The sequence below is a fragment of the Lycium ferocissimum genome, chromosome 11 (genome assembly GCF_029784015.1).
Source record: "Lycium ferocissimum isolate CSIRO_LF1 chromosome 11, AGI_CSIRO_Lferr_CH_V1, whole genome shotgun sequence".
Lineage (NCBI taxonomy): Eukaryota > Viridiplantae > Streptophyta > Magnoliopsida > Solanales > Solanaceae > Lycium > Lycium ferocissimum.
Genome location: NC_081352.1, coordinates 31,314,248 through 31,340,538, shown reverse-complemented (window position 1 = coordinate 31,340,538; position 26,291 = coordinate 31,314,248). Strand labels below are relative to the sequence as shown.

The window sequence follows — 26,291 nt, the reverse complement described above, 5'->3', positions numbered from 1 at the left end:
GTCTTTTAAATATTTTAAATTATTAATAATGGTGACTTATAATACTTTTTACGTAATTTCTAATTAGGTAAATTTTATTTCTAAAAATTTAAACATATTATGTTCAAATACACGTCAAAATTAAGAAATTTGACTTTCGAAAAGCGAAAAGTGTCAAACAAATTGAACGGAGTATTATGAAAACGTGTCTATCAAAATAGACCAGCTTCCACATTCAACTCAACGTGTCAACATGTCCCATCCATACCAGCCACCTCAAAATTCATGCATGCTTTGTGGCTACTCCTATTCCCTCCACGTCATCCATCTCCACCGCTCCACGTCATCCATCTCCACTCATCAAAAAACCCTTCATAAAGGAGCTCAACAAAATCATCCATTTCAATTACTACTACAATTTATTTCAAGAACCACTTTTAATTTCATCAACTCAATATTTTTCTATCACTATGGCTGCAACAACAAAAACCCATGGTGGGGAGCAAGTTCCACCAGGAGCATCCATGTCAATGGGGCAACACATGATAGACCAAGGGGCACAAATGTTGCAATCTTTGACACCCATCAAGCAAATGAGCCAACATGTTTGTACTTTTGCCATGTATAGCCATGACATGCACCGTCAAATTGAGACACACCATTACATTACGCGTGTGAATCAAGATTTCCTCCAGTGTGCTGTTTACGACTCCGATGAATCCACCGGGCGCCTTATCGGTATTGTTTCCTGAACCTTGTGGCCACTTATGTATAGGCCCTATAATATACGTGTTCGGCAAAATCAATAATTTTGATTCATTTTTTGTTTATTTGAAAAATTTGCTAAATAAGTACAATTAGTCAAATTCAGTTACCAACAACTGAGGTCGTTGTCCAAATATCACTACTAAAAAATCTCTATTTCCCATCCAAAAAAATATCGGTCGCTATTTTCCAGAGTACGCCGTTGGGAAAAACTTTTATAGTACAAATTTCTCACTTGAATGTCAGTGGGAAAAATCTTTATTTCTAGTAGTTAGTAGTGTATATAAAACCCACTAATTTCCCACTGAAAAAATATACGTCGGTGGGAAAAAAATTTATAGCACAAATGAATGTAAGTGGAAAAAATCTTTAGTGGAGTAGTTAGTAGTGTATATAAATTCAAGTTCGTCGTCGAATCAAGAATTAATAAAGTTTAAACTTTAGATAGGATGTCCTTAAACTAGTAGTGTTATTTGGTAGCGTTTTCCTTAAAGAATTCATAGGGTTTATTGAAATTGTTGTTATATGGATTACGTGCAGGAGTGGAGTATATAATATCTGATCGTATCTTTGAAAGTTTGCCTCAAGAAGAACAAAAGCTTTGGCATTCTCATGCACACGAGGTTTGCTCCTTTTCACCTTTTTTCTCATTATGAGTTTATACCACTAGACTGAGTGCTCTGTCCAGTGGCCGTTTTATTAATAATAAAAATTAATCCTCAAAAGGGGGTTGGACCTTATATAACCTCACCAATCCTTTTCACCTTTTGTTGTGCACCTAGTTTAATTTTTGGTTGGACATGAAGTTTATCAAAGCAAATAAGTTTTCGTTAAATATTGTGATCTTAAATTGAAGATATATGTGATATACCAAAATTTTCTTGGAATATTGTGGTTTTGAACGTGTTAACTGGGATCTCCTAATTAAGGAGTTATTAGAAGAAGGTGATATTAATTTTGAGCCAGAGTGAGACATTAAAATTGGAGCTGATGGGGTAAACATGTGTACGATTTTTCTTTAGCTTATGTAGTATCGAAGTGGGCTGGCAAGTAATTATATTTACTTCATTAATTAGCATGTTACGGTGACGCTGATTTTTGTGAAAATATGTATCTAGATAAAATCAGGACTTTGGGTGAATCCTAGAGTTCCAGAAATGGTTGTAAGGCCTGAACTAGAAAGCCTTACCAAGACCTATGGCAAATTCTGGTGTACGTGGCAGACTGACAGAGGTAAGTCTACAATTTCAAGACCAACTTTAAATCATAATTCTAAACGGTCTAACTAAACATCTAAACACCTTTGTACTATGACTCTGTTAAGGATTAAAAATCAAACACTTATGGTCCTAAGGACTATGAAAATCCTACCGTGTAAGTGTAGGATTTTCATAATATAGGGCCCCTTCTATAAAGGGGTGTAAGTGCATTATAAAGGGATGTAACTGCAACAGTTTCATAATAAAGGGGTGTAAGTATTTGAAATTAGAGTCATAATACAAGCTAAGTGTTTGGTGTAGTTAATTTTTTTCCTTGTAAGGTTAAAAAAAATAAATCAAAGTGAGATACTAATGATTAATTGAACTTGCAATTTCAAAGGTGACAAGTTACCAATTGGGCCTCCATCACTAATGATGTCTCCACAGCCAGTGGATTTGGGCATTGTGAAAATAGGGCTAGTCAAGAAAAGAGATGACAAGTATGGCATATCGACCGATGCCATAAAAACTACGAGGGGTGATATACCCGAGCCCACGCATCTCAATCCCATGGCGGATTATTGGATGGAGCACCACAAGGGTTTCGCGATTGATGTTGAAGATGTTGAGATGAAGAAGAGAGCACCATTTCCATGAGTCTAAAAAAACTAGCACATAGTTTGCATCTATGTTTAATATTTTGCTGGTTATGTACAATATAGGCATATTGTAATGTTTATGTTGGGATGAAACAATATGTTTATGTCAAGCTTTTAGTAATATTGATAGGTTGTATCCTACGTATAATCATATTTGTGGATTATTGGATGGAGCACCACAAGGGTTTCGAGATCGATGTTGAAGATGTTGAGACGAAGAAGAGAGCACCATTTCCATGAGTCTAAAAAACTAGCACGTAGTTTGCATCTGTGTTTAATATTTTGCTGGTTATGTACAGTATAGGCATAAATGAGTGTATATATATGTAATGTTTATGTTGGGATGAAAAAATATGTTTTATGTCAAGCTTTTAGTAATATTGATAGGTTGTATCCTACGTATAATCATATTTGTATTGATAGAGGTTAAGAGAAACTGAATTTAAGTTCTACACGAGAGCAAATTTCTTTATCAAATTACTTTTGGAACAATGGTAAGTAAATGAGTTTTAATTTTATTTTTAGCAATTTATGAACATTTTAGGTCATGATTGGTAAAGGTTCGGAGAAATTGAATCTAGGTTATACACAAAGCTAATTTTTTTTAATCAAATTACTTTTGGAACAACGGTAAGTAAATGATTTTTTCATTTTTTCTTTTAGTAATTTGTGAACATTTTAGATCATGATTTAGAATCATGACTTTTGTGAGTTAACAGAAGGAATACACTTCACCATAAAACGGGGTTTCCAAACAAATATGAAGTAAAAAAAGCTTTCAAGTATTTATCTTCATGTTATTAATGATTTTGACAAGTGTATTTCTATCAAAATTCTTCCACCAAAGAACTGATACATAAATTGGATTAGAATTCTTCCAACAATATAATCGATACATAAATTGGAACAAAGATTATATTGCTTAATACAACCCATTCTATGCATGTTCTAATTGGATATTTCAACTCCTAATATACCGTCTCCTAATAAAATGTTCCAATTAAATATCACTTTCGGTTTAAATGTAACTTTTTTTGCCTGTTTTCATAATAGTTAAATTAATCACATAAAATATGTCATCTTTTTTAAATATACGCATTCAGCTCAATAAGTTGTAAAGTTCCATACATTTTCTACTTGAGATTGATATATATTTCTTGAGGTTTCATGAGGTTGATACGTATAATTACAAAAAATGACATATTTTTGTGGTTAACTTAATTACCTAGCTAGATGAATAAAAATACATGCATTTTTTTTCCCGAAAATTTGAAATGAAAATATCTAATTGAAGCATTTTATTAGATGTTGAGGTGTTTAATTGGATTAATAAAACTTAGTTGGAGTGTCCATAGGAGTATAATAAGGGACTGTCTATATATTAAGCCAAAATATATTGATCAAAATCAAGACTACTTTAATGGGTATTTACGTATTCTCCCAAAAAGAATACATCTTTTTGAGCGGATTTGCCTTCAAAGGCGTTGGTCTTTAATTTTTGGCCTTCACTTAAAAAAGTAGTCAAAAATATTTTGAGGTTCTAAATTCAAATTCCCGCTCAGTAAAAAACAAAAATCGCAAGGCAAGGCTTCACAAATATGCCTTATAAGACAGAATTTAGTTATGTCTTAAGATAAATTCTGATTTATAAGACAGAATTTCACAAGACATGTTTTTTTTTTTTAATTCGTCTGGGATTCTACAAAAGTTAGGCCAGACCTAATTTGCTACGAAATTGCGTTTTGCGATTTTTTTTTATACTCTACTAAAGTTCAAACCAAAAATCACAAGAATAGTTTTGGCCACTTAAAATGCCAAAGAACAAAAATTAAAGACCAGTAATTTCAGGAGCGAAAATTAAAGACCACCCCCGAATAAGGACATTTGTGCTAATGACCCAAAAGAATAAATACACACAATCATGCACAAATCACAATCAATATTAAAACAACCTTTGTACAACGAATCATGTTCCCCACTTCTTCAGCATATATTATAGTACCATTAATAAACTATCAAAACCCAGCTAAAACATCCCTGTAAAATTCCACCAACTTCTCAACCATTACCTCTAACAATATACTATTCAACTCAATACAAAAGATTCCACCAAATTTTATTTAGAAATATAAAAATCAAATCTTTTTTTAAAAATGGGTTCTTTACTATCCCTTAATCATCTTCATATTCATGCTCAATAACATTTTTTTCATTAGATTTCTTGGTTTTCTTGGACTCATTGGTATTTCTTTACTGTTCTATTCAATCCTCATGGAAGTACCACATTCAATGCAAGAAGTACAACTCCCTGAAGCAGAAACACAAGTTTATTCAGTGTGGGCGCTTCCATCAGAAGAAGTAACGGGTCGGGTCAAGAAATTGATGGGTGGGCTCAGATCAGAGTTTGGTGGGCCCCAATTTGAGCCTCACGTGACTGTCGTCGGAGCGATTCGGTTAAATGAGGTTGAGGCACGTGACAAGTTTAAAAAAGGATGTCAAGATGTTAACAAGTATAGTGCTACTGTTAAAAAAGTTGAGACGGGCACTTTTTTTTACCAGTGTGTTTACCTTTTGCTGGACCCCACCACTGAGGTAAAAAACCATCTTTTCTTTAAAGATTTTTATTCGTTTTGAAAATTAGTATTACTATTCTTTTGATTCATATTGATTGTTACAGAAATCGGTGAGATAGGTGGGGTAGGGGGTGGGATTAGATAGTTGGGGTTAGGCTCAGGGGTGGGTGGAGGTGAGTGGATAGTGTGGGGTGGGTTGGGGGTAGGTGGGGTCGTGGGGGTAGGGGTTGCTAGAGTAGGCACGTAGGGGGTGGGTGGATAGTATGGGTGAGATGGGATGCATTGGTGTGTTTTTATTGATCCGAAAACTATTTCACCTCAAAATTTTAAGAAAAACATTTTCCGTTATACCAAAACACACCCTTAATTATATATATTTATGCGACTATAAATTTATGAGTGGGCTCCGATCGGAGTTTGGTGGGCCCCAATTTGAGCCTCACGTGATTGTAGTCGGGGAATTGGGTTGACGGAGGATGAGGCACGTGCAAGTTTACAAAGGGATGTGATGGAGTGAAGATGGTGTATACTGTATAGTGCTACTGTTAAGAAAGTTGATAACAGGCACTTTCTTTAATCAGTGTGGTTATCTTTTGGTTCATCCAACCAGAGGCCGATGGAGCACTATAACTTGGGGTTCAATTGAATCCCAAATTTTTAATGTGGGATATAAATTTATATGTAAAAATTTATTAAAATTACAATAAATAGTAGATATGAACTCATAACTTTAGAAATATAATGGTTTAGTGCTAAAAAATTAAGATGTTGAACCCCTAAATTTTAAATCATAGATCCGCCTCTGCATCCAACCACTGAGGTAAAAAGTTGTTTTTGTTAATGCTGTTTTGTTCTTTGTTTGATTTATAAGCAAAGCTTGATACAGAAATGAGTGAGAACTAATAAGTTTTGTTGCTATATCAGTTGACTGATGCAAACTCTTTTTTACTTTTAGCTAGCTTAGTTAGTATTATTGCTGTCCTAATTTATGTGAAGGTTGTTTGACTGAGCACAGATTTTAGAATTTTTTTTGAAACTTGTGGTCTAAAACAAGTCATATTATGTGATTGTAAATCATTCCAGTAAGTGTAAAATGAGAATTTTAAAGTTAAATTGCTATGAATATTCATCCTTTTTGGGACTGACTAACAAGGAAAGAGTGTCATATAAATGGGGACAGAGGGAGTACTTAGTACCCTCGTTCTAGTTCATGTGACACTTTTCGTTCTTGATGTGTTTGACATACATTAATAGGCTTTCTCATTTTCTTAAAATTTAATTTCGAGTGATATTTAAGCATCATGTAATGGAGGTTTAGTATATTATTGATTTGGTATTCCTTGCTGCCATTTAATATTGTATTTAGTAGGCGTTTGGCTATAGATTCCAAATATTTTCACATTATTTGGAATTTACGGAGTTGGAGTTGAAAATGTAGTTGCAAAGAATATTTGGAATAATGTTCTGATTGAATTTGCTTATAACTTCAAAAGTGAAAAGTGAGTTGGAAAACAGGTTATAACTTGTTTACTTAATTTGAAATACAACTCAAGTTTGGATTTGGAATTTTCATGGCCAAAAAAGATTTTCAAATAAAGTGAAAAAATATTCTGGAAAAATGTGATCAGGGTTCTTAAACAATCCATCCGCTTTTTTTTTTTTTTTTTTTTTTTTGGATAAGTTAAGAATCCCTGTTGGAGATGGTAAGACAACAGAAGAAGTGAATTCAAGGCGAAACATTTAGAATTGAAGACAATAAGGTTGTGATAGAGCTCGAAATGCTAAAGTCCTCCTCTCTATGATGATAAGTGGAGAGTTTCATGAAGAAGATAATTATATAAATTTGATAGAGATATATGAAAAAAGAGCCAAATTACAAGGAGGGGGAAATTCTTCTATTGTTATACACTTATACTCCCTCTGTCCCACATTAGTTGTCTTGTCTCGCTTCTCGTGGGTCAAGTTGACTAATCTTCGGAGCTAAATTGAATTAGATCAACTCAAAGTTTTAAAACTAAAATTTAGATATTCAAAAACTACACGAAAAGTACTACAAGTTGCAATTCTTCTCATATCAGTATGGTGAAAGAATATATCTCAAAATGTTGTCAAAGTTTGTATACTTTGACTTTTAAAAAAGGAAAGTGGACAAGTAATATGGGAGTGAGGGAGTAATTCTTTTGTCTTTCATCTGTAATCAGGGGCGGGGCTATATAGATTCAAGGGGGTCCAATTGAATCCCCTTCTACCGTTTAAGTAGAGTATAAGTGAATGTTTTAATTATATGTAAACTGTTGAATTCCCTTGATGTAAGGTGATTCTAGTGTAGCGGCAAATGGGGTTCAAAATTTGCTTTAGGTTATAGGTCCAAATCCCAAGTATGACATTTTAGGAACTTTGAATCCTCTTACATAAATTTCTAACTTTACTGCTGTTGGTTATAGCATGCTCTATATTGAAATAGTATACAATTTTCGCTTGAAACCTGAAAACTAGAAAACATAAGAGAAGTACCAAATAGCATGGAAAGTTGGAAACTAAGGTTGCATGGAAAAAAGTAGTAATATATCAGAGGTCAGAACTTGGAAATCTAATGTGTTTCCACTTTTGAAGGGTCTAAAATGCCAGAGTTCTTAAATTATCTGAAACCTCAGGGAAATCATGTTTAACTGGCAAAACTGTCGGTTTAAATGTCTATCGTGCAACTGGATGAACAGGGAAAGCAAAATCCATATTTAGGAATTATGAAAGTTCTACTTATTCATTAACATGATTTTCTTTTAATGTATGATAAATTAGTGATATGAAATTCTTTCTACCAGGTTGTGGAGGCTAGTGCACGCTGCTGCAGCACCTTTGGTTTCAACAGCTCAAGTCGTAAGATATAGATTCTTTCTTTGGATTTTCTCGCCTTTCGATTTTCATAATTTATTCACAAGAAGCCTTTGCCTCTTTTGTGGATACAACTGGTCTTTGTTTCTGCATCTTGTTACATTATAGAAGTGAGGATACTTCTCCAGTATACTAGTAATAGAAAAAGATAGTAGGGAGGATAACACCCCTGTTCCTTTTGCTTAGAGATAGCTCGTTTGGAACATAGAACTCCACCATTTCTTAGAGATATCAATTGGAATATTAAACTCCCCAATTCCATATACAATATGTTTGAGAACTAAATCGAAAGCTATGTTGCTCAGACTCTACAAAAATGTTACTGCATCCGTGTCTGGTCCTCCAAAAATGCACTACTTTGGGAGGATTCGACTGGCACCTAATAGCTTCTTTGAATAGTCTGAGCAACATAGATTGAAAGACTCCGCTTGCCTGAAACTTGGAATTGGTGTTGATTTGTCGGCAGTTGGCGTACACGAGGTTCTTTGTAAAAGTCGGAAAGTCTTAAATGTCTGGACCTGCTATGGTGAATGACTCATGTCTTTTCATAAGTGGTATTTGCTGGATTGTGATTATGTTATTGTTATGCTTATATGGTTCTTGAAGAAGAACAAGGAAGAGCTTATTTCTCCTGTTGGGGGGATAGGGGGTGGCAGGATACAGAGTGCGCCTAAACTCTAGGATAAAGCAAGATGCTATAGCTATTCTGAAAGCAGCAAATTCGTACAATTTGTATCAGACCTAAACTTACTCGTCGAGCTGTCAACGCTTTGTTCTCTTTCTACCAACTTTCAAGTCCTTGACCAATTTAGTGCATGAATTCTTTCTGAGGGTCATTGGCTTCTGAAGTTCCAGCTTTTACTTGCTGAAAAATAGAACCAATTCTAGTTTAAAATGTGGATGTTCACCTTCTTAGAAATCAATCTTTAATCTTTTATGTTACATATGTTTCTCGGAGTTTGTATCATGGGATTACTTGCCTGACCAGCCCTTCCCCCTTGTTTTGATCTTCCTATGCTATTGTTCTTCCTATCATGAGCTAGGTTCTCTATTGCCGATGTTTAGTTTTTGTGATCATGCAGCGTATATGCCTCATCTGAGCCTGCTTTATGCCGATTTGACCGATGAAGAAAAGAAGAAAGCTCAAGAAAAAGCTTACACCCTTGACGAGAGCATTGGCAGCCTGAGCTTCCAAATAACTCGCCTTGCATTGTACAAAACAGACACTGAAGACAAAAGCCTCAAATCGTGGGAGAAGATCGAAGAGTACAATCTCAGCACTAACTAGTTTTAACAACACTGTTAACTCGAGTAAATGTACTGGTTTTAACGACACTGTTAACTCGAGAAAATGCTTACTTTATCTTTACCTTAATTTTGCATTGCCTGTAATTTTTGAGTATTTTGGATTTGCCATACATAAGAACTGTGCTGTTGTGGCCTCCCTTTTCTGTATACTTTTTGGGGTTTTTGCAGAACTTCCGGAAGTTAATAATACAAGCATATAAAGCTTTGTAATTACCATACTTTGATCTTTGCTTACTCTGCCAAGAATCTCAGAGTCAAGTCCAGCTCCATGGAGTAGCAATCAACATGTTCTCTTTGATTCTTAATATTTAAGGAGGGAAAACACTAGGCGATTCCTTACCATCTGTTGCAAGCTGGATGAGCTTATTCGATACATGTCTTGTTGGAGAGTAGAGGTATCCGTCGAATTACCAAGCGTGCGCGGCAAAAGCTGCCCGTACACTATGGTTATTGAAAATAAAAGACACTAGCTAATAGTGGAGTCCTCTTTGAACCTAATGAGATAGTTACAACACCATAGGTACGACTCAAACCTACTTGTCAATGTGAACTCTTGGGCTCGCTAACTTCACCTGCCTCTACCGGAGGCTCTTTCCATGCGGTTCTGGATCACTTGCAATATACAGGCTCTACGAAGGAAGGGGCTGGCTTAATAGCTTCTTCAATATGAATTTGTCAGTATTTGTTTGATGAGGAATGCGGATCTGCTTGCCTAATCAGAGCACAACACGTGCAGTGTGAGTTAGGTGTACACAAACCCAAAGCTAAATGGCCAAATCAACCTAAACCAGAAGTTCCAGTATTCTAACTCATGCCCTACAACTTTGGTTCGGTGGTAATTAAGTACACGCAACATGTGATTTGTGGATTAAGCACACCATACAGTCATGAGTTAAATAAAGATCAAGTTGACGTAACGAAAAACTAAATGAAAAAAGAAGAGAATATTCATGAATACATTGCTTTGACCTTACATATACATTAGAAATAGCCCAACATTATTATCCATTTAGTACCTACAGAAGAACAAGTCTAAGTGCCTATAATTAGTTGCATCCTCTTTAAGTCTTATCCATGTTCCTTTGGAGTAGTTTATAGTTAATCGATGCAACTATACAAGTTGGAAGACCTAAAAACTGGTTGACTCCTAATAAAATGAGTGCATGTTGATTATCTACCTACCTTTGACTCAGCATTGATTGCCAATTGGAGGAAAGCAAGAATAATTTCTTATTCTCTCGGTCATTTATCACACTGATGGTAATCTTTTCTTGTTTGTGAAGTTTCTATCAGAGCATTGACTACTTTTAATAGGTCATGAATTAGATCAATATCATTCTCAATGAGTCTATAAGAAGTGATCCCATTTTTTCTATAGATCAGGGCAAAGAGCAAAGATTTTGAGCGACCAATGCAGTAGAATAACTAAAAAATTAAAGAAGTATCATTAATCTCTTCATGCTCGTTCTAAGCTACAAGTACTATTCTGTACAAATAAGAATCCCTTCACTACCTGATTTCTTCACCATATAGATAAGATAAAAGATCAGTGGGCCAATCAATTAGAAGTACATTTTGTGCTACAATCCTTCTTATATTATGGAAAATGATCTTATGATCTTAAGGGGTCGTTTGGTAGCTGGTTTTGGAGGTTAGTTACGCAGGTATTAAATCGTGCATAAGTAATATCATATTTGGTAGGTGGTTAATAGGAGGTAAGATATTCATATATAAAATTAATTCGATGTTTGGATTGCAATTTAGAAAGATGCATAAGTAATAGGAATAGCACATGTATAAGTTATAAGAAAGTTTATTATTTTATGCGGCATAGAAGGTGAAATAACTAAATCCCGAATAACTAATCCCTACATAAGATAATACATAAATTCCTTCAAAACTAATACATTATACGTATATTACTAATATCTGCATAACTATAATCGGCTACTAAACTATCCCTAAGTGGAGTAAAAAACCAATTTGCGCCATCACAACTAATGAAATTTTCCTCCATGTAGGGGTAGTTTAGTAGTCGATTATACTTACGCAGATATTACTACTATGTATAAGAGCAAACTTAGGGACTTTTGTAGTCCTCACAAGAATTTCCAATTTTTTTTAAAACTTTTTAATTAATTACTTTTAGGTCCTAATCTTATTTATTTAAGTCAAATTTTGTTTTTTTTTGTTTTTAAGGTCTACTTTTCAAAAGCTATCGAACCTCCTACCTCATTTTTCATTTTCTTTGGTTTTCTGTTTGGTGCTCGATATCCGTATTTGAACCCAATTAATCCAGATGATTCGCACCGTATAGCGCCCATTCTGGGAAGCGTTCCTCCAAAGATTTTTTTCATATCCATGTTCGAACCCCTAATCCCTAATTAAGGGAGGAAATGCCTCCATCCGCTGCACAAGTTAAATTATGTATTTGTCATAAAAGTTTATTAACTATGTATAGATTATTTATTTAGAACTAAATAACTTCAAAAAATTAGGATACATAACTTATAAATGTCAAACTCTGGCTCCGCATTTGATTTGAAGTAAATAATTTCATCAAAATGGAAGTTGAAATATTAAAGGAGTGGAATGAAAGTTTTGCTTTCATCTATTAAAAATATACTTACATGAAATTTAATTATTACTAACGTAATTATCACTAGTGGGACTACACCGGTATATATTCGTCTTTTATTATTATTAGACACTTATACTAACACAAATTATATTTCTTTAATTAAAATATCTACTTTTATATCTTGAGTTTGGGCCTGGGCTTAGCACAGGCCTCACATAACTAGTTAGTAATATATGTATGATGTATTAGTTATGAGAGAATATTTATTCCTCCGTTTCAATTTATATGAACTCATTTGACTGGACATAACATTTAAGAAAGAGGGAAGACTTTTGAAACTTGTGGTTCAAAATAAGCCTCAAAAATTTGCAGAACAGAATCATTCATAAAAGATTTGTTTTCAAATTTAAAAAAAATTCATTCATTTCGACACCTGATTAAAAAGTTTAAATAGGTTCAAACAATGAAACAGAGGGAGTATTATTTTATACAAGGACTAATGAAATTATTCTCCACTTGCATCACTTAGCGCGTGCCTCTACACTCCTTCAATCCAAAAATGTCAACATCTCCTAAAGTACCCAACCCCTAAATCCCTCATATATATTTACATAGTATGTATATACACACACACAATAGTACTTCCTCTATTCATTTTTATTTATCCACTTTAGACTTTTCATGCTATTTAAAAAATAATAAATGGAGTACTTAATTTACTAATATACCCATATTAATTGATGTATAATTTACCAACATACTCGTATTAATTGATGTATATTTTTATTGGATTTAAAAAATGATTTGAAGTGAGTAATTAATACTATGAGTAAAACAGAAAAAAATAAATTATTTTCTCTTGATATGCTAAAAGTGATAAGTAAAGTGAAAATCTATTTTTAGAATATTGGATAAGTAAAAGTAAACGGAGGGAGTATATTTTTGTTGCTTCTAGAGTTTCTTTCTTAGGCCCCGTTTGTCCATAGAAACCAAAAAACATTTCACTTTTTTTTGGAATTTTGGAGTTGGAAATGGGTTAAGGTGTGTTTACCATAGTTTTTGAAATTATAGTTTTTGGTGAAATGTAATTGTAAAAAAGTGAATTTTTAAAAAAAATAAGTTTTTGGGGTTTTTGGAATTTCCGAACATAACTTCGAAGTTCTTATGACCAAATGCTGAAAAGTGAAAAAAAAATCCGGAATAACGTGAACAATTCTTATGGCCGGACCCTACTTATATTCCTCATTCCTAATTTTTGTCTTTCATTCCAACAGTCCATCTGTTTCTGACAACAGCACACTTTTTTCATTTCCCAAATTTAAAGTTACTTTTTTTTTTCTTAATTTAGCAAATTCTTACATTAAAAAGTGGACCCTACCCCCTTATTTGTAAAGAGGTTCTTGTTTAAACCTTTAAATTCTCAAAATTTACTATTTTTGGCTAATACCCTTTTTCAATTATGGATTCTTGAAGCAGTTTTTTGGTACTTTTGCCTAGTTTTGAGCTTTTTTTTGTCGTTATTTACTCAATTTTATGTTTCAAAAAACCCTCTTTAAGAACAATTCTTGCAGATTTAATTGTTAGGGTAGTGTAATTTGTTGTCATTTTCTAAAAAAGAACACTTTTTTTTTTCTTTTTTCATTTCCCAAATTGAAAGTTCACTTTTTTTCTTAATATAGCAAATTACCTGTAAAGGGTTCTTGTTTAAACCTTTAAATTCCTCAAAATTTACTATTTTAGCTAATACCCTTTTTCAATAATGGATTCTTGATTTTATTTTTGGTAGTTTTGTCTAGTTTTGAGCTTCTTTGTTATTCAGTCAATTTTACGTTTCAAAAGCTACCCTTAAGTTAATTATTTTTTCAGATTTAATTTAAAGTTCACTTTTTTTTTTCTTAATTTAGCAAATTACCGATAAAGGGTTCTTGTTTAAACCTTTAAATTCTCAAAATTTACTATTTTTGGCTAATACCCTTTTGCAATTATGGATTCTTGATTTTTTTTTGTTTGTTTGTTACTTTTGCGTAGTTTGAGCTTTTTTGTTGTTATTTAGTCAATTTGATGTTTCAAAAAGCTCTCTTTTAGTTCATTATTTTTAGATTGTTAGGGTAGTGTATTTTGTTGTCATTTTCTCGAAAAGAACACTTTTTTTTTTCATTTCCCAAATTAGAAAGTTCACTTTTTTTCTTAATTTAGCATATTTCCTATAAAGGTTTCTTGTTTAAATCTTTAAATTCCTTCAAAAATTTAGGGTTAGTGTAATTTGTGTTCATTTTCTTGAAAATGGAACCCAAATTTGTTTTCATTTCCCAAATTTAAAGTTCACTTTTTTTTACTTCTTAATTTAGCAATTATACTTACCCTTTAATCTGTAAAGGGTTCTTGTTTAAGTACATTTTTTGCAGATTTAATTGTTAGGGGTAGTGTAATTTGTGTGATTTTATCGAAAATGGAACCGAATTCACCGGTTAGATTCAAATTAGGTAAACAATCATCATTAGCACCAGAAAGGGAAGTAATTGGAGGTGAAAAAGATGATAGTGAATTTGTTATTGATCCGAGGGTAAGGTTGATGTATTCGGCGAATGAGGGTGATATAGAAGGTATAAAGGAGATTTTGGAATGTGGTACTGATGTGAATTTTAGAGATATTGATAAGAGGACTGCACTTCATGTTGCTGCTTGTCAAGGTTCAAGTGATGTTGTGCAGTTGTTGCTGGATAATGGGGCTGAAGTCGATCCGAAAGATCGATGGGGAAGCACGGTATGATGGCCCATTCACTTTCTTTAATTACATGTCTATTGGTTGGCGTGTTTTTGTTGCTGTTTGATTATTACTATTGAGCTTCTGTTGGTTTGTTGTTAGAGGTCTTTTGGTTCGAAGACAAGTATGATAATCAATTTGGTTTTTGAAGTTTGATTATTGCTACGATCTACTGTTGGTTTGCTGTTGTTGGTACATTTAGGGGCAGAGGCGAATCTAGGATTTCTGGAATATGGGTGCACCACTAAAAAAAAAAGAATGAAAAAACGTATTAAGTGGGAATTGATCCCTAGTCCTCTAGGTAATAACTCAACCTTCAACCAAGTGCACCATTTGGCCCTTTTGCAGCATTGGTTCAGCAGATAATATTATCCCAATTTTAGAAAATATATTCATAAAATACACCATGGGTCATGTGCCCCAAATTTAGTTTGTAAATTCGCCCCTGTTTAAGGGTTTTTTGGTGTGAATACAAGTTATGCTGGGATTAGTTATGCTTGCATTATTTCTTATCGACTTTTGGTTTGTTGTATTAAAAATAACATGCATTGCATTATCAAGAATAGTAGTACTGAATAGGGTGTATAAGTATAAGAACAGTACTGGTCTTGAAAAAATACCATGGTTTACTATGTGTAAGATTGATACTGAATAGGGGTGGGAGGTGATAGGGTATCCCGTGGAACTAGTCGAGGTGCGCGCAAGCTGGCCTGGACACCACGGTTATAAAAAAAAACAGTACTGAATAGGGTGTATCAATAGTACTAGTAGTAGTTTTACATAGAACAGATGAGATATGCAACCAGACATTGTACTAAAATTTTATACCAGCATTATTCTACCTAATACACCCTTACCAAGCGACCCTTACTTCTTGGTATCTAGCTTATGAAATAAATACAAAAAAGGTTCTTTTTTGGGTATGTAGTTGGTTATTTAGAGTAGTTTACTGTTGTTGGTACAGTTACTTGTTATCTAGCTTATCAAATAAGAAAAAAAAGTTCTTTTTGGGTGATGTAGCTTGTTGTTGAGAGTAGTTTGCTGATGTTGGTACAGTTACTTCTTGGTTTCTAGCTATGAAATTTAAAAAAAAAAAAAAAGTAGTTCTTTTTTGGGTATGTAGCTGGTTATTGAGAGTAGTTTGCTTTTGTTGGTACAGTTACTTCTTATTATCTAGCTTATGAAACAAAAAACAAAAAAGGTTTTTTCTTTGGGTATCTAGCTGGTTAGTTAGAGTAGTTTGCTGTTGTTGGTATGGTTAGTACTTGGTATCTAGCTTATGAAATGAACAAAAAGGTTATTATTTGGTTACCTAGCTGGTTACTGAGAGTAGTTTGCTGTTGTTGGTACATTTACTTCTTGGTGTATAGCTTATGAAACAGAAAAAAAGGTTCTTTTTTGGTATGCAGCTGGTTATTGAGAGTAGTATTGCTCAATTGACAGCTATTTCTCTTCACTTAGGTCATCTTACCTTTGCGGTTATTATTTTGTGTCAGGTTAGATTTGTTGGCACTGTACTTATCCATGGGTATTTCTTTATCTTCTACTAGCATAGGTATTGGGTAAGGGTAACTCTACGTAGCAATTTAGGCATATAGATGACAATCAAAGATCCCAAAGATCGTTGGGGAAGCACGGTATGGATGTGGTTTCTTGATGTTTGATTATCACTATGATCTTCTGTTTGTTTGCTGTTGTTGGTACATTTACTTCTGGGTATCTAGCTTATGAAATGAAAAAAAGGTTCTTTTTTGGGCATGTTGCTAGTTATTGAGATTAGTTTGCTTTTGTTGGTACAGTTACTTCTTGCTGTCTAGCTTATGAACTTAAATAAAAGTTCTTTTTGGGTATGTAGCGGTTATTGAGAGTAGTATTGTTCAATTGGCAACTATTTCTTCCTTTAGCCCATCTTATCTTTACGATTATTATTTGATGTCTGGGTCAGTTTGTGGACACACTACTAATCCATCGGGTATTTGCTACCTTCTACAAGCATAGGTACGGTAATGGTAGCTCTGCCTAGCAATCTTTAGGTGGATAGAAAGAATTTACTGAGTGTTCCCTCTAGTAGGATTTGAACCTTAGTTCCCAGGATTATCACTCTAGCACTTCAATTTTTAGGCCACCCTTGGGGCCTTACTGTGATATGGTGACAATCCCATTTGGTTTGTTGATGTTTGATTATCGATCTTCTGTTGGTTTGCTGTAGTTAGTACATTTGTCTTAACTAGCTTATGAATTTAAAAAAAGTTATCTTTTGTGTATGTAGCTGGTTATTGAGAGTATTATTGCTCAATTGACAGCTATTCCCTTCCTTTAGCCTATTTGGTTTATTGATGCTTGATTGTCACTATTGATCTTCTATTGGTTTGCTGTTGGTGCATTTACTTCTTGGTATCTTGCTTCTGAAATTTAACAAAAAAAGGTTCTTTTGGGTAGCTGGTTATTTGAGAATAGTATTGCTCAATTGATAACTATTTCCCTTCCTTTATCCCACTTGGTTTGTTGATGTTTGATTATCAGTTTATCACTATGATCTTCTGTTGGTTTGCTGTTTTTAGTACAGTTACTTCTTGGTATATAGCTTATAAAATAGAAAAGGGTTCTTTTTAGGGTATGTAGCTGGTTATTGAGAATAGTATTGCTCAATTGATAACTATTTCCCTTTCTTTAGCGCATTTGATTTGTTGATGTTAGATTATCACTATGATCTTCTGTTGGTTTACTGTTGTTGGTACAGTTACTTCTTGGTATCTTGCTTATGAAATAAAAAAAAAAGGGTTCTTTTATGTAGCTGGTTACTGAGAGTAGTTTGCTGTTGTTGGTACAGTTACTTCTTGGTATCTAGCTATGGAAGTTAAAAAAAGAAGGTTTCTTTTTTGGGTATGTAGCTGGTTAGTGAGAGTAGTTTGCTTCTGTTGGTACAGTTACTTCTTGGCATCTAGCTTATGAAATCACAAAGAAAAGGTTCTTTTTTGGGTATGTAGTTGGTTAATGAGAGTAGTTTGCTGTTGTTGCTACAGTTACTTCTTGGTATCTAGCTATGGAAGTTAAAAAAAGAAGGTTTTTTTTTTTTTTTTTTTTTTTTTTTTTTTGGGTATGTAGCTAGTTATTGAGGGTAATTTTTCCGAATTGACAGCTATTTCCCTTCCTTTAGCTCGTCTTACCTTTACGGTTATTATTTGGACACGCTACTAATCCATCAGGTACTTGCTACCTACTACCAGTATAGACATTGGGTAAGGGTAACTCTGCAAAGCTATTTTAGGCAGATAGAAAGAATTCACTTTTGGTTTTATTCGGTAGAACGCAGGTTTAAGTCACTTTTGGTTCATAATAATGCTTTGCAATCTCATGCTCTTGATTATTGCACCTCGGAGTTATTTATAAAGGAAATTTTCCTTCATGTATCATTGAAAATCTAAAGAATGTAGAAATGACAATGTTATTATCGTGAATCACCAAAAAAGGGTAATTTGATTTCTCAAAAGTATCATAAAAGGAATCACCAAATAAAAGGATAATTTGATTTCTGAAAGTATTAAGGACACACTTTTAGTTGAATGTTATCTGAAAAGTTTGAGTGTCCTGTTTTTCCCTATGGGTTTACATTTTTGGCAACAATCTAATCTTTGCTTGAACAGCCCCTGGCAGATGCGATACACTATAAAAATCATGCGGTGATTAAGCTACTGGAGAAACATGGTGCCAAGCCTCCAGTAAGTTTGCTATTCCGTTCTAGCTACTGATCAGGAAAAAGCTTTTATTTCATGTTGTGACTTGGCTCGAGAGAAAATGACAAAAATGGTCTGTTATGCTTGAGGTAGGTTCAAGACAGTCCTTTAAGTTTGCCAAAAGTAACACTTTTAGTCTCTGTAAAATATTTACCGAACTCTGTTTGTTAGATTTGACGGAAACAATAGAAAAGAAAGATTTAACTGTAAACACCAAGAAAGTCTCATGAAATCCTAAAATATGCAACACAAAAAGTTGCACTGGACACTAAAAAGATATAAAAAATAGCAGAAATTACAGCTCAATAAGCTGCACCAAACTCTGGAAATAAATTAAAAAAAGGCAGAAACTACAAAAATGATACCTCTAAATGTGAGTTCCCGCTTATTTTTTGCCATAGTTCCTGTTAAATCTAACAGGCAGAGTTCGGTAAATGACTAAAGGTGTTATGTTTTGGCAAACTTAAAGGACTAAAACTGTTAAGTGCATACTTAAGGAACTATTTTGAACCTACCCTCAAACATAAGGGACTATTTTTGTCATTTTTGATTGTCTAAACTAATTTTTCCTCCAGATGGCTCTCATGCATGTTAACACCTGCCCTGAAGTTCCAGAATATGAGATTGATGCTAAAGAACTTGATTTCACTAATAGCGTTGAGTTGAGCAAGGTAATATATTTTGTTTCCACTCTTGTGTCTTGTAGAGATTTATGCATGCTATTTTCAGTTGATTCGCTAATCCTTATTTTCCCTATGGAATTATACATCAAAATCCATTGTCCATCTCTCCCATCATTGTTAGTTTCATTCTCCAACCTGAGACTTTGTACTGACTTTTTCTTTTTCCTAGTCTTATCTATTTAATTGTACTGTTGTCATATTTCTCATCCATTTGCAGTCATAAATGCTTTTTCTTTGGTGATACTTTGCCTTTACGATATCTGGTTTTAGTTTTTGGTAGTCATTAATACTGATGAATTGATAAGGGATATGTTAATACTTGCTGGGGTTTTCTGTTGATGATTTATAATAGAAACATCTGTCCAGGATAGAATTTTGGCTCCTGTTCTGAATATTTATATGATTCAAGTTATATATTTTCTCTTTACTTATATTTACATCTAATGATGAAAATTTGTCCTGCAAGCTTAGTAAGTTATAAGGGTCAAGTCTCCTGTTAGGGAACACATTTTATTGCTTACTTAAATGCCCTAGTATATCTTTTTTTATCCAATATAGAATTTGTTTTTCTCTATACTTCTCTGCTGATCCCAAATATATTGTAGGGAACGTTCCATATTGCCTTATGGCGTGGAATACAAGTCGCTGTAAAAAAGTTTGGGGAGGATGTGATTGCTGATGAGGATAAAGTGTGAGTAAATTAAAACTGATATTGCTTCTATTTTTCTATTAAAAAAAGCCTTAGTTGCTACTTCACATTGTTTAGCTCTTCTCATTTATTTATTTATTTTTGATTTATGTTCTCTAATATTAGAGCTTCTGCAGGAGCGCATTTCGAGATGAGCTTGCGTTGCTCCAGAAGATACGACATCCTAATGTGGTCCAATTTCTTGGTGCTGTAACACAAAGTAGTCCTATGATGATAGTGACCGAATACTTACCAAAGGTCTTACTTATTAACTACACCAATATGCATAATTATATGTGACAGCATTTCTATACAGTGGTTGAACTTTATAGTTCAATCCATGTCTCCCTGTTCTGTTTCTCTGTTTTCTCCTTTTATTTTTCTTTCTTCTTTTTGAATAAGTAGAGAAATTGTGGTCCCTTGTGCTTGAAGTAAGTTCAAAATAGTCCCTTAAGTATACACTTAACAGTTTTGGAACTTTGGTCCTTTAAGTTTGCCAAAAGTTAACACTTTAGTCTCCGTTAAGTATTTACCAAACTCTGTTGGATTTGATGGGAACTATGAAAAACTATAAACACTAAGAAAGTCCCATCAAATCCTGAAATATGCGACTGAAAAAACTACACTAAACACTAAAAAAATATATAAAAAGCAAAAATTACATCTCAAAAAGCTGCACCAGACTCTATAAATAATCTAAAAATAGCAGAAACTACAAAAATTGTACCTCTAAATATGAGTTCCCTCTAATTTCCCTTTTTTTTTTTTCATGGTTCCTGTCAAATTTAACAGACAGAGTTCGGTAATATTTGACGGAAACTAAAAGTGTTAACTTTTGGCAAACTTAAAGGACCAAAATTTTTAAGTACATATGACCATTTTTGTCATTTTCTCGAATAAGTAATATGTTTGAAACTTTTTCAAGAAAGCTATCACTACGAAATGACTTTTCCATTGCCGTATGTTTCCAGGGTGATCTCCGTGAGTATTTGAATAGAAAAGGAGCTCTTAAACCAACTAAAGCTCTCAGATTTGCAATGGATATCGCAAGGTTCACATCCACTCTGTGCTATTGATCAATATTATAAACTCCTTATAAATTTGCAAAACTAATGGTTTAAATTTTTGAAATAAACTTTTCATTATGCATTACTTATAAAACTTTTCTGGGAAAGTAAAATTTCAATGTATTTATTCCTTTGATTATAGTATTACTACTGAGCATAAGAATTCTCATATATTATATTTGGTTGTAGGGGAATGAACTATCTACATGAAACTGAAGAAGCAATTATTCATCGTGATCTTGAGCCTTCGTAAGTTTCCCTTCTACATTTGTCTATACTAACGAGTAGAATCAATTACCATAAAGCTTTCATATTGTGATTTGAGTTTCTTCATGTAGTAATAGTTTATTATTTTTGAGTAAGATAACAGAAATATTTTGCGGGATGATACCGGACATCTGAAGGTGGCTGACTTTGGAGTAAGCAAGCTACTTAAAGTTACAAAAAGGGTCAAAGAAGACAAACCTCTGACATACGAAGACAGTTATCGTGAGTATTGCTTCTTTTGGATATTCAATCATCCTCTATTCCTTGAGAAATTGACAAAAATGGCCCCTTATGTTTGAGAGTAGATACAAAATAGTCCTGAACAGTTTTGTTCCTTTAAGTTTGTCAAAAGTCACTTTTAGTCTCTATCAAATATTTACCGAACTCTATCTGTTAGATTTGACAGAAACAGTGGCGAAAAAGATCTAACTATAAACACCAAGAATGTCCCATCAAATCTTAAAATATGCAACGCAAAAAACTTACACCTCAAAAAGTTGCATCAGACTCTAATACTAAATAAAAAGTAGCAGAAATTACGAAAATTGTACCTCTAAATATGAGTTCCTGCTAATTTCCCCTTTTTCATTGTTTCATCAAATCTAACAGACAAAGCAGGTAAATATTTGAAGGAGGCTAAAAGTATTAAATTTTGACAAACTTAAAGGACCAAAATTGTTTAGTGCATACTTAAGGGACTATTTTGAACCTACCCTTAAACATAAGGGACCGTTTTTGTCATTTTCTCGTCTATCGGAATGTTTTCAAGTTTGCTAATAGCTCCAGCAAAAAGCTTTCTTTATTTGAGATGTTGTGATCTGACCATTTTGATTGATGTTTGAGAAAAAATATTTGGATTTCTTCTAACATTTTCATTTTCTTTTCAATTATTGTGCAATGAATAGGCAGATATGTAGCTCCAGAGGTTTTCAAGAACGAGGAATATGATACCAAAGTTGATGTCTTTTCATTTGCTTTAATTTTACAAGAGGTAATACTTTGTCTTATCTGGTTAATGTTTAAAATTTGAGGAACTACAGTTCATTTGCATCTTGCACACTTGTGGGACCATATTGTATATAAATATCTTATTTGATGTTCAAGTGAAGCTAACAATGATTATGTTAGGCATTATATACTTCAAGTTTCATTTTCTACCATCCCAATACATCAATTATTTGCAACTCACATTTATCATTTACTTAAATCCTGATCCGATCTACTACATTGTTTACCTGCAAAAGTTTTAAAGTAATTTTATTTTATGATGTGTTGCATTTCAGATGATTGAAGGCTACCCCCCTTTCCATGCGAAGGAAGAAAATGATATACCTAAATTATATGCTGCTAAAGAGCGCCCTCCTTTTAAAGCCCCCCCAAAGTTTTATGCCCATGGACTGAAAGAGTAAGTTCTATTTTTACCTCTCAGTTGCTACTATAAATCATGATACCTTACTACTATAATAAACCATGCAATTCTCAGGTAAATATCAATTCTTATAATCTGAAACATGAAAATGCATGTCGATTAGGAGTAGTAAATGTACCTAAAAAAAATGAACTTTGGGCATGACTCAGACCAAAAGTTAGATCATGAGGTGAAAATTGCCGAAGATAATATGAGGAGACAGTAGCCCATTACCTCAATCAATGTGGACCACTTAACATGCTCATTCAACCGTGAAAAGAGTTGTTCTGATCTTTGTGTTCGTCTTCGACTGCTTTGTGATGAAACTCCAGATATGTTCAACTTGTTTGTGACGAGCACAAACTTCAAGACAATAATGGAATCACTTCTCATGTTTATGCTATGTTTGGTCATTGTCTCAATGATTTTAGCTGTTTATGACTTGAGCGAAGTCATTTTTGTATAGCATGACCTTTGTCAAGATAAACTTGCCAAAATTCACCAAAATTTTTGGTTTCCCATCAGGTGTCCGGTACCCGCATTGGGGCCCTGACTAATCTGGATTTGCGCCGTGTAATGCCTATTTAAGGGGGAAGCGCTCCCTAACAAGATTTTGTCTCTCTTCACATGATATCAAAGCCAACGAGAGAAAGACATTCAAGTCTAGGTCAATATTCTCAGTGGAAAACTTTTCCCGTCAAACTTGAGAAAGTGATTTCATTATTGTCTCACAGTTTGTGTCACTCTTGTCATATACACCATGTTGTATTGTCCCATATCCTTGGTAAAATTGAAGTGTCAAAAATAGAATTGTTTAAAAATAAAAAACAAGTGTGTGGGTATCAATCTTGATTCTGCTAAAATACAGATTAGTAGTGTTATGACTGATCAGCTGGGGTCTTTACTTAATAGATTGTAGCATTCTAACAAACTCGGATCTTGGTAAATGTCCTCATTTTCCCCTTTCCTAATAGAAGTTTTAGAAACGGGTCATCATTTGCTGCTGTTGCCGATGTGGTAATGTTTTGGGGTGATTTTGGTTTTCAGGTTGATTGAAGAATGTTGGAATGAAAAGCCAGCCAAGCGCCCAAGTTTCAAGCAAATTATCCCAAGGCTCGAGTCCATCTATAAAAAGTTTAACTACAACAAGCGTTGGAAGGTAAAATTTCCATCATCGTTCCCCTGTCGACTGTTTCTGTGCATTTTTTTATTATGTGATTGGTGTTTATATGTTTGAGCTTTTCACATTTTGGTCATCAATGAATCAAACTATTTGCCATTTGTTTCATCAGAGATGTATTAGCTAAATCAGTCGAGTTGTGTGCTTTGTGAAATCTAAACTTCTAGTGAAAATGATATCCAGGCTCTGATTTGGTAAGTAGCTCATGTGAATCAGATAAAAATCACCTAGATTTCCAGCATAAGTATTGCTCCCTCGATTGAAGAAATAAAGAGAAACTATTGAAACTTGTGGTCTAAAATAAGCTATAGATATTTGTGTGGGTCATTTGGAAAGAGAGAAATAGGAGGGCTTTTGAAGGGGTGGAACAAGATTTTGTAAAATTGCAAAGTAGTGTTTTGTCATTAGTTTCTTTTTGGTGTACTTGTAAGGTCCCTATTTGTATATAGGATTGGATCTCTTTTGTTGAGAACCATATTTTGGTGTAGGTTCTCTTCTTCCGGTATACGGAACATTCCCAATTGTTAATAAACTTATTTACCTTTATTTAAAAAAATCATCTCATTAAGGGTAGAATAGGTATGTTGAAGTTTACTAAATATAGAAAGATGTCATTCTTTTTGGGACTGACTAAACAGGGAAGAGTCACATAAATTGGGTCAAAGGGAGTATGCCGTTTTGAGCTAGGCTCGCTCTCTCTCTCTCTCTCTCTCTTTTTTTTTTTCTTCCCAAATAAACATGGTGTCCAAGCTATAGCTGGCTGCCGCATAGTTTCAGTTTGTTCTTTTTCCTTGATTCTTGGAGTTATTTCCATTTTCCAGTAGTATGGGTGGAACTGTCATAATCCTTCACTGGAAATATGGCATGTAATTTTGTATTTGAATTGTCGGTACAACAACAACAACAAGTACTATTATGCCTTATTGTTATGGCTTGGCCTTTTAAAGTGGATTTTGGTGCACAGACCCCTTTCCTGTAGATGTTTCTAGAAGGAGAATTGATATAATATAACCTCTTCGAAGCTGCCACTGGCATGCAAATGAGTAAACTGTAAAAGGGTCTTGCTTGGTATAATATAAGTGGATACGTTAGTTATAATTAGCTCAGATATGCACCCAAGGGTGTGGTCTAGTCATCAATGAAGTGGGTTGAGAATCATGAGATCTCAGGTTCAATTCCCACCAGAGGAAAAAACACTAGATGATTTCTTTCCATCTGCCCATGGATAGAGTTACCTAGTACTTGTGCTGGGGGAGGTAGCAGGTGCCCCGTTGTATTAGTCGAGATGCGCACAAGCTGGCCCAGACACCACGATTATAAATTTTGCTTTTAGCTCATGTGTGATTTCTTTGCTTGGTTTTGGTTGCTTGACTCAATAACGGCCCTTTAGTCCCTAACAAGTTTATCATTAATCATGTTAGGTTCCCTATTTAAATTTATCTCAAGCCAACAATATACAGAACTTATTCTCACAATCATTAATCATGTTAGGTTCCCTATTTAAATTTATCTCAAGCCAACACTATACAGAACTTAGTCTCACAATGGCCTTAGTCTCACAATGGCCTTAGTTTTATGGCCATGACTTTTACTGCAGTTAGCATAACATATTATTCTGTTGATACTTAACTGTCTTATTTTCATCCTGAATATTTTGTTACATGCAGGTAATTAGACCTTTGAGATGCTTTCAGCATTTAGAGGCAATGTGGAAGAAAGATAGTTCAGATTTAAGTAGCCGGAATCGTTCATCTCGGTCTACGCGTCACATCTAGCAAGTTCTAAAAATAAGCAAAAGTTCATTTCCTCAATCGCCTGTGCATAAAGAGTGATAAAGTTTATCTAGTTCTCCACATGTCTGCAGATTTTTTTCAGTTGCTTTTAGTATTAGGCTGTTGGATTATTTTCTAGTTTCAAAATCTTCTATTCTTGTCATTGGGATAATACTTTCCCTAAGTTTTATATATATATTTTTTGGAATATTAAATTTGACTTTTTGATCTGAATGGGTCGATGCGACATTATTTTCCTTGGTCTTTTTAAGAAATCAAACGAGGTTGAAGTTTGTAAGCCTTCTTATATTTGATTATTTTCTGTGTAATTCGTATTCTTAAAGATAATTTTTTTTATCAGACACTAAGCTACTGTTTACGTTCAATCATATAAGAATGTTTTTGTTAGTTCTCTTTTTAATTTATTTTTTGTAAAATTATAATAGTAATTTTATAGAAAAGAGTTTCTAGCTTAAATTTTTAGTTTCTTTATGAGACATGGAAGTGTTCCATCAGGGACATCACTTTCTTATAATATTGTTGAGTTATAATTGTTTCATAGAATTTGCGTTTTACTCCGACAGGTATTCTTCTTAAATATAAACTACTCCAAAGGAACATGGACAAGATTTCAAGAGGATGCAACTAATTATAGGCCCTTGGACTTTTTCTTCTTTAGGTACGAAATGGATAATAATGTTGGGCTATTTTTAATGTGTATAAGGTCAAAGAAATAAATTCATGAATATTCTTTCTTTTTTCATTTATTTTT

At 33.7% G+C, this 26,291-nt stretch overlaps 3 protein-coding genes across 5 annotated transcripts; all 3 read left to right on the top strand.

The window, feature by feature from the left end:
- The first annotated feature begins 371 nt into the window (after positions 1–371).
- On the top strand, positions 372–3,043 carry LOC132037301 (oil body-associated protein 2A-like). Its single transcript, XM_059427796.1, has 4 exons — positions 372–717; positions 1,285–1,367; positions 1,863–1,977; positions 2,344–3,043. The coding sequence occupies exons 1-4, from the start codon at positions 450–452 to the stop codon at positions 2,598–2,600; spliced, it is 723 nt and encodes a 240-aa protein (XP_059283779.1). The 5' UTR covers positions 372–449; the 3' UTR covers positions 2,601–3,043.
- A 1,544-nt stretch (positions 3,044–4,587) lies between these two features.
- Positions 4,588–9,511, top strand: LOC132037305 (cyclic phosphodiesterase-like). Its single transcript, XM_059427799.1, has 3 exons — positions 4,588–5,194; positions 7,998–8,052; positions 9,150–9,511. Exons 1-3 carry the CDS (start codon positions 4,793–4,795, stop codon positions 9,353–9,355), a joined length of 663 nt encoding a protein of 220 aa, XP_059283782.1. The 5' UTR covers positions 4,588–4,792; the 3' UTR covers positions 9,356–9,511.
- Positions 9,512–13,258: 3,747 nt separating this feature from the next.
- LOC132036329 (integrin-linked protein kinase 1-like) lies at positions 13,259–25,823 on the top strand. 3 transcript variants are annotated; one of them, XM_059426649.1, is made up of 12 exons: positions 13,264–14,720; positions 18,365–18,439; positions 19,030–19,125; positions 19,743–19,828; positions 19,963–20,083; positions 20,797–20,876; positions 21,082–21,141; positions 21,263–21,381; positions 22,065–22,150; positions 22,443–22,564; positions 23,615–23,726; positions 25,415–25,823. In XM_059426649.1, exons 1-12 carry the CDS (start codon positions 14,406–14,408, stop codon positions 25,520–25,522), a joined length of 1,380 nt encoding a protein of 459 aa, XP_059282632.1. In that variant the 5' UTR covers positions 13,264–14,405; the 3' UTR covers positions 25,523–25,823. The 3 variants fall into 3 exon arrangements, 2 of the variants coding, with proteins under 2 accessions (XP_059282632.1, XP_059282633.1); XM_059426650.1 differs by lacking the exon at positions 13,264–14,720 and adding an exon at positions 16,296–16,357; XR_009409562.1 differs by lacking the exon at positions 22,443–22,564 and having other exon boundaries at positions 13,259–14,720; positions 25,415–25,443.
- Positions 25,824–26,291: the final 468 nt, after the last annotated feature.